This window comes from Hesperophylax consimilis, chromosome 5 (genome assembly GCF_061612785.1).
Source record: "Hesperophylax consimilis isolate HC1 chromosome 5, BYU_Hcon_1.0, whole genome shotgun sequence".
Classification (NCBI taxonomy): Eukaryota; Metazoa; Arthropoda; class Insecta; order Trichoptera; family Limnephilidae; genus Hesperophylax; species Hesperophylax consimilis.
This window is the reverse complement of record NC_142840.1, coordinates 19039710-19048362: the sequence shown is the minus strand read 5'-3', so window position 1 is coordinate 19048362 and position 8653 is coordinate 19039710. Positions and strand designations below refer to the sequence as shown.

Here is an 8653-nt window from a genome sequence, read left to right as displayed (position 1 = left end):
AACTTTCAATAAAAATGATCAACAATTATCAACACATTATATAGTTTGTGTGTATAAAAAATACATACATTTAATTCTAAGTTATTGCAGAATGTATTTTATCACAAGAAAACAGATTTTTTAACAATTACACATTTGTGAAATGGTTCTTAACCTTTACAACGCTGGTCTTTTCAACGCAATCTATCCCATCATGCGGCACATTTTGACACTTTGTACGTATATGGTTTAGTGAAACCTCATGGATCACATATGTGACTTCCATATAAGATAGCAGCCTATGGATCACATTTGTGACATCCGCATAAGGAGATAGCCGCCCACGGATTACATATGTGACATCCTTGTAAGGAGATAGTCGCCTGTGGATCACATATGCGATAATCACATAGATAAGGTTAAATGATTCACAAGCGCAACTAGTAAAAAATTTGTTTTCAAAAAGATTTACACATTTCCACGGGGCTACTAGGTATAGTTTGATATCTAGTAAGCGTTTGATATTATTATTTTCAGTAATGGAAGCATGAAGACAGACCAGTATCTGGTATTAGAATTAGGTAAAGTATTATGTATATTAGAGGTAAGATCCAATATGGGACCCAATATATGATGAAAATCAATGTCTGTTTGATTTGGTAACCGGATAAAACAGTGCAGTAACAAAACAGATAAAAGAAGAGGTTAGGTTAGGTTGGGTTTATTCTTTGTTTGATATTTTTCTCTAAATAATTTGTTTTGTTACTGCTTTGTTTTGTCATGGAACCGATTGATTTATTGGTTATTTACAATTTGGTCACCAGGACTTATTTGTGTTGTCTCCTTAAAGCATGCCACATGGTGATGGGTTTCCTCAGCGAAGTGACCATTTGGTTCCAATGGTTCCCGGCCTTCCCATGGGCCTCTCTGCTCAGGAGGATGTGTCCGATCTTCTGATGCTGGCTGAAGTCCAGGTACTCCGCGCCCACTGGGAAGTAGACCAGCGTGACTCGGAGCTGCACGGAAGCCAGAAGATGTGGAGGTACACTGAAGATGAAGGCCTCGTTAAAGGCGGGACTCGTCTCACTGCGTTTTATTGAGGAACGCTTCTTTGCCACTTTTTTACCATTTTTCTGTAAATATACCTGGAATGCAAGAGAGTAAACAATAAGTAAAGAACATGTCCCATTATAATATTATGTACTTCAACATCTTCTTTGGGTGATTTGGTGATTTACCTTCACAACTATGTTGAAGCCTATGGGATCCGGTAGCCTTCTGGCCCGCGTTAAAATGAGTGTTAACCGTTCTGCCGTTGGTAGATATGAAGTTGATAGCATCAGCTCTCCAAATTTGATTTCACCCTGTAAATGAAAACATTAACTGATTTCGGTTGTCTTTGATGATGTGCGTGATGTGAAATATTCCTGCACAATGTGATGTAAAATTATTCACATTCAATGAACATTTATTTTCAAAATTGGTGAACAGCTGATTGTGGAAACTAAGTAATTAAGTAGGTATCAAAATTATTTGCTCAATAATTATTTTCTATTTGAAATATGTATTTCTTTTGCTTAAATATATGACATATCTGTAAAGAATTGACAGATCTAAATCTGAATCATTGATGAGTTTACTGATGGTATTCATTCGAAAGTTAATGAAATAATAATTTATGAATAATTTCAGCTTCACAAATCCTACAATTGTGTCTGCGCTAGTTAATCATAAGATTCTTTGATTGCAATGATCAATAATCAATAACTGAGTACCTGTTCAGTATCAGTCAGGGTTAGCCATGTGGTGACTGGCTGTTTGTATGAGCTGGCATCTTGCAGAGACAGTTCTGCCTCTCCGATTAATGTGCATGCATCTTTTTCTGTTGCGTATATATGGAACTTTAACTTCTTGTTCGACTTTCCAATATCAACCAGAAAAGTTTCATTATAGCTTGGACAGTTTGTACCCCTGCACACCTGGAAAAAAACGTTAATTAGTATTCTACGATGAACTCTATTTTCTTCTAGAAAATCATAATGGGATCTTAGAATGTATCAAATGACCCCAAGAAACTATAACTTACGACATTATGATAAGTGAACTACTAGTAATTACTTAAAACATCTGTATGTCAGTTTATTAAATAAATATGCAGGAATTTAAACATCTCAGTTAGCTGAGTTAGCGCCGAAATCAGCCCAATGAATAGAATAACCAACCTTTGATTTGAAATGACCTCCTTGATGCTCTGGTGAAAGAAATATTCCCACATACGTGTCCGGGGATTCACCAGCCAGATTTCTTGCTTCAATCACATTCACAGCTAATAATGAGTCGTTAGAATTTATCCTGAAATCAATAAATGAGCCCGTTTATAGACAAATATACTATTAACCTTTCCGGGAGTAAGTTACGTAATGCTGGCCGTGCTCTGGGGAATGAGTTTTTTTAAATGTATGCTTGCAAAGTAAATAACAGCCGATATCTCTGTCGATAATTATGTCAAATGTTTAAAATTGGTGTAAAGTTACAGGAATATGCCCATAGATGGCAATACGATGGCATACGATGAATATGTGACGCCTGTCGTCCATAGCTGTCCATACTCCTTTGGCGAAAGTGTGTACCGTCGTTTATTAGCGTCCGTACTCCCAGAAAGGTTAAGATATAATTTCTTGATGATGACCTTTGGATGTAAGATATTGCTCTTACCTGTAACAGCGCAGGGACAAACATAACTGTCCAGTGACTGTTGGCAAAGGAGACTCTAGCGGTCCCAGAGATGTATCAGAACTGACGGAATCACAGGATATCGCTCTACGGAAGGATCCACTGCCCCCTGCAGAGCCATCTTCACTCTGATTCTCACTCTCAAAGCTATTCTTTCTCACCAATGTGAACCTATTGAACTGATGTACACTTTTAGGTTTAATTTCGCTTTCATTAATGACTTCAGGTGTTTGGGATGAAGATTGTTCCCCTCCAGAGAGGTTCTTTTGCAAATAAGGTTTTTCGCAAAATGGATTAAATTGACAATTAATTTCATTTCCATTGGTTAGAAATGGATTTGTACTAATATATTCAGGTTTTTTATAAATATTTAAATTTCTTCTTGTATTCCAGTCATTTTGGTCATTTTCTTCAGTGTTCAAGGCCTTCTCAATCTTCTCCAGTGGACTAAACATGACTGACGGCTGTACTGTGTTATCACATTTAAGTTCTTTGGTCGTTTCAGAGGAGATGAGAGACCGGGTCATGGCAGTGCTAATGTTGTAGTGGTAGAATGAGTCTGACTTCTCGTGGAATACGTTTTCAGAATCAGTGACTGTTTCATCAAATGAGTTTGGTGATCGAGGTTCACTGGGAAAATATAAAAATGTTTAATCAACCGTAAGGCAGAAAGTGAAAATTACTAAGGACGGGTTGTTTCGGAGAATTTGAACAATTCATCAAATTTCAACGTTTATTTTCGGGTTCTGTGAAAGACTTATTCAAGTTCTGTTTTTATATCATTGTAGGCTAGTTGCTTGAAAAAACTGAAATAAAAACAAAACTTGAAAAAATCTTTCACAGAACTTGAAAATGAACGTTGAAATTTGATGATTTGTTCAGATTCTCCGAAACAACCCGTCCTAAGACAATGTGTATAATATTATGAAAAAGCCAGGAGCCAGATTAGTTTAATGTGGCTTTTACGAAGATGTTTCTTTTTGTTACGTGACGTGAAAGATTGAATGTTATATACAGGGCTGGCCCTGTGCAGGTGCGATTGAAGCATTCCGGATGTCGAATTGCCCAGGCGCTGATAATACTCAACACCTAATACAGCCCCTTTGAGGTTTTTACTAGCGGCAGGTGCTGTTTGGCTCAGGGCCGGCCCTGGTTATATAGTGCACTCCTGGTCACATGTGTCTCTTAACCTTTAGAATGCCACCATATCCTTAAGGATACTTTAAAAAAAGCATTTTTATGAATATAACCAGTTATTCTAGGGAACTACATATGGCAGATTATATATTATTTTTATAAATATATAAACACATTATCAGGTAAGACAGTCAATTTACAAAAACACAATTTTCGAAAAAAAATGTAAGTTATGACATATAGAATCGAATGAAATGGAATCAGATGGCGAATCTGAAAATTTTGCGCTGGCATACCACGTTTGTCATTACCCAATTAGTCAAAGAAGGGATGGGAAGACAGATAGTTCTAAGAGGCAGGACGACTCATGAAGAACATGGAGGAACATTCAACAATTCATAGTATGGTAGAGCTCTTTTGAGAATGGTCAATTGGTCACTATGTGTGTATGAAGAATAGGCAATAAGATGAAGTAATGACGAGAATTTACAACATTAAGGTAAATAATGAAGGTTTCCCACTGTGGTATGATGTTAGGTGCAGGTCGGAGAGGCTGCGGAGGGATGCTCTCACTGATGGTGACGGGAAAGATGGTCATGGGAGTCATGGAGTATTCTGAATCCACCGAGTCGAAGCGATGAAAGCCTTCACCGCCAAAATCATCTGAATCAGTCTTTACCTGAAATCACACAAATTAACATAAATATGCAGGAGTAGGTAATATGTATTGAATGATGTGAGTAGTAAATGCGTAGTAGAATATACATATTTTCTAAAAAGTTTACTTTGTGGAGCAACATTTCCCAAAACAAACTTGCTGGAAAACTGTGTGTCTCTCTACTAAGTATTTTTTTTACCCAGGTTGTAGGTTCTGCAAAATTTTTACAAATGTACATAGATACACACTGTTCTTCTCCATTACATTTATTAGATAAATTGACTTTCCAAATGTTGGCAATAATCCAACGATATTATGGGCTTCCAAATAAATGTCTAGAGTCTGCTCAACAACAGTGACTCAATCCTTTTCAAAATGTAAATTTCAATTATAGTAGAGGATAAATTGATATATTTATTCTAAGAAGCTTTCATTTTTGCCAGGGTTTTACTATAAAGACATGTTTTGAATTGATCAAATAGAGAGAGATCTTACAAAATACACCCTAGAAATGCCTTCCATGTAAATTTGAATGACACCGATGTCGCCATGACTTAGCACCTTTTGGTTCTAGCCCATTTAGCATGTGGCCCGTCTCTTATACAAATGGCATATAGCCATTACATTGATCAATACGAAAATATCACAATGATGTTGAAACAAATTTCAGTACCTACCTAGTTGAAATTTAAAAGACGAACGCTTTTACTTTTGGATCACGAAATATGCCTACATCGCTTTTCTTATCCTTCTTCCTTTATATTTTAAGTTTTTTATTTCATTATTCAAGAATATTATTAGTCTATTTATAAAAAAGCAGTTAATTTATGAACAAATTCTACTGTGTGATTATTGTATTGATATTATCAGAATTTGAGAAATTCATAAAGTTTCAAAGTTTGCTTGAAAATCTTCTTTTATCTATGTGGCAACCCATGTGGATAAGATCATCGCAATGAGCAAAATAATAAGAGAAGTGCTTATTATGAATAAATGTTGCTTGATTTCCTCTCTAAATAGATTGATTCATATTGAACTGTCTCTTGAAACGGCAAAAAGTTGACTTCCCCTTGGTAATCTATTCAGCACAACACTATGCATGAGAATTACCAGGAATCCATTGGCATTGTAGACCCCGCAGCGTGTGAGGTTGGCTTTCTCCTCCACCGAGGACTTGATCAGTAGCCAGGAGGCAGTGTGGCCCAGCCCCGACCAGAGTCCCAGAAGGCGGCACAGCGCAAAGGTCAGCGTCAGGGCCACCGCCACCCAGCACAGTAGGCCCACGAACCAGTGCATCACTCAGGCCGGTTAATCTAGGGAAAACAATAATAATTCATGTGTTTAATATTGATATCCTCTGGTTTCATGACAAAACAGAACATATTATTAAAAAAAGTGAAAGAAAAAAATCCTAAACTAATCTAAAATAACTTATTTTATGATGTTCTTTTTGATCTGGTAATCCTATTTTCTATATGCCTTAAGAGTCCCACTTTTCGGAAGTAGTAGGACTATGTAGTAGGACTCTACCATTGAGATATATTATGTTTAGTAAACAGTTCTATCAAAAACAACATCAAGATAAGGAATTAAGGAAGTAAACATGACTATGAGGAAATCATAAAAAAGGAAGTAACATCAAAACAACAACCTAGAGTCAACATAGAGTGAAAATGAGGAAATCAATGTAGACAGTCAAAAAACATGAAGATGAGGAACATAACGCAGGAAGATGAGGTCTATAAACATAAAGACGAGGAAATCAACAAACGTGAAGATAAGGGCATTGACATAATACACAAATATGAGGTCTACAAACATGAAGATGAGGAAATTATAAAAAAGGAAGTAACATCAAAACAACAACCTTCAGTCCGCCTCGGACCACAAACCTCTAGTGAATATGTGGCTGTGAATATACTAATATTATGTATTTTAAATAGTAATTAACATTTGAATATAATTTCATTAAATATTAATAAAGACAAACCTACCTACAAACTTTTTTTTAATATCATTTCGGAGTGGAAGATACTTTCCATGTCGCCCTCGTCAAAGACCAACATTCAGAATCAACCTGTTTCCTTTAGTATTTATAGTTTTTAGCTATGTTTAGTAACCTCATATGAATACCAGGTACTTCCTAACCTAACCTGACCTTCCTATTCCCTTTCCTCCTCCGATTCTTTTACCTTCACAACAATTCCCAAATACTTGGCTTATATACTTGAGCTTATAATATAATACTTGACTCCACTGGCTCCGAGTAGTTTGAACTCTCGTGGGTGACCTTAATTCCCACTGATTCAAGACAGTCGGTGTGTTTGCTTTGTACCACATAAATAAATAAAATTGGGAGGGACAGAAGAATGCTGTGAACTAGGAGGAAAATTGAGGTCAGGTTATGTAGATATGTTATTATAGTATGATTAGGTCAGTGCTATGTCTGGTTTGTTGGTGAATAATAAAGAAATAATGAGGATTTTTGTAATAATAATCAGATTTTCGGTTAAATATGTCACAATAAAATCGATGGTTAAAAAATTACATGTCAAACGAAATGAAAATGTTTTTCTTACCTTGTCAGGAGTTTCTTTTTGCTTTGGAGTTCTTGTGAGGATTAACAAAATTAATAATATGTATTTAATTAAAAATCTACATAATCTATAGTTAAAAACATATTCTGGAACCCTTTAGAAGGATTTGGCAAAACGATCAAAAACAATCAATTTGTTTTCAGAAATTCACATAATTAAGCATGATAGATGAATATTGGATTAGAACTGTATTATAAATGCGTAGAGCAATGATTAAAGGATCTACCTACTCTGATATCCTCACAAATAATCTATTTTGATAGAGTCTTAAAATAGAATCTATTTACCTGTTATTTTCTGGAATGATCACCGATGCAGGTGAGAAAATCTGTCGTACGGTTGTTCCATATATCTTCTAAATATCCAATATCGCCACATCCAATTTAAAGTAGGTTTGTTTTCCGTGGCACAGAACGTTTTTAACCTTACAATACCAACAAATCGTGTCACATACAAACAAGTTATGTACCTACATCAACCGTATATATTACTAAACCGTTAATAATTATAACTTATATGTAATTTATGATTAGTAAGAGTAATACCCTGTGCGAGGGGGTTTAACGTGGTAAAAATGCAGCCGTTGTCACATCGTGTAATCTCTGTTTATGTACAGTAAACCACCTCTTCCTATTTTATAAAGTCACTCCATGAGACATTCATGGCGAAACGGCTCGCGGGGATGCCCAGGCAAAACCATGGCGTAAATAAATCCTATATAGCAGAAAACTTTTGTTTTGTTTTATTATCTGAAGCAGTAAAAACTTTCGAATGTTGATAGGAGACATAAATAAATATCAATCAATTTAAAATCATTTTTATGTCGGGTCTTAGGCCAAAATAACTCTTCAAAATTCGTTTTTCCCATGAGATATGGACTTTTCAAATTACCGTTTAAATGTACGTAGGTAGTGCTTTCTTTCAAATTATCATTTACTCGTAATAACTATAGTTATAGTCCTTTCTTGTATAATTATGGTTCTTTCATTTTAATGGTTACTGATCGGAAAGTGTACATCTATTTTATATCTATCTATCTATATAAAGAAGAGTTTTAGAGAATTTTATTTGCTTAAAAATCTGCAGTTGAGTCTTAGAATCTTCTGTTCGTGTTTTCGTTGAGGCAAAATATAAACTGTAGGTCCATCTGAAATCTTTCAGACTTCAAAAACTGGCCAAGGACTCGCTTTGAATCGCTTCTAATTCCATGAATATTATACATAATACATCAGTGAGTATTTAGATTTACATTGAAGTAGGAAATATTCCTATTTTTGATACTGTCAAGTCGTGGTGGAAATCCATTATAATTTTTTTAAAACTTTTATTCATTTTTTAGTAGGAGAAATCTGTTATAAAATAATAATACAATATTACATTTATAGATTCACGATAAAACTTTCGTAAGCCAAATGCGAAAAAAACATTAATATGAAGATTATTAGGTGGATTTTAAAAACACAATTAAATAATCTAAACATTAAAAATCCAAGTCGATATGAAGAGTCGATTTATATAATTTATAAATATTTTCTTCTTCGTCTGCTTG

At 35.0% G+C, this 8653-nt stretch overlaps 1 protein-coding gene across 1 annotated transcript; it reads right to left on the bottom strand.

The window, feature by feature from the left end:
* Positions 1-630: 630 nt before the first annotated feature.
* Syt12 (Synaptotagmin 12) lies at positions 631-7751 on the bottom strand. The gene is made up of 8 exons (XM_089632042.1): positions 7392-7751; positions 5618-5820; positions 4371-4528; positions 2695-3342; positions 2202-2331; positions 1755-1958; positions 1218-1343; positions 631-1124 (listed from the first exon to the last, which is right to left on the bottom strand). Exons 2-8 carry the CDS (start codon positions 5801-5803, stop codon positions 807-809), a joined length of 1770 nt encoding a protein of 589 aa, XP_089488168.1. The 5' UTR covers positions 5804-5820; positions 7392-7751; the 3' UTR covers positions 631-806.
* Positions 7752-8653: the final 902 nt, after the last annotated feature.

Bases quoted from the DNA above. Each gene is read 5' to 3' on its own strand.
- Syt12 (XM_089632042.1), bottom strand. From the start codon at position 5,803: ATGCACTGGTTCGTGGGCCTACTGTGCTGGGTGGCGGTGGCCCTGACG. The intron at 2,332-2,694 runs GTAAGAGCAATA...TATTGATTTCAG, and splicing joins TTGTCCCTGCGCTGTTACAG to GATAAATTCTAACGACTCAT. The intron at 1,344-1,754 runs GTACTCAGTTAT...TTTCATTTACAG, and splicing joins CCCTGACTGATACTGAACAG to GGTGAAATCAAATTTGGAGA.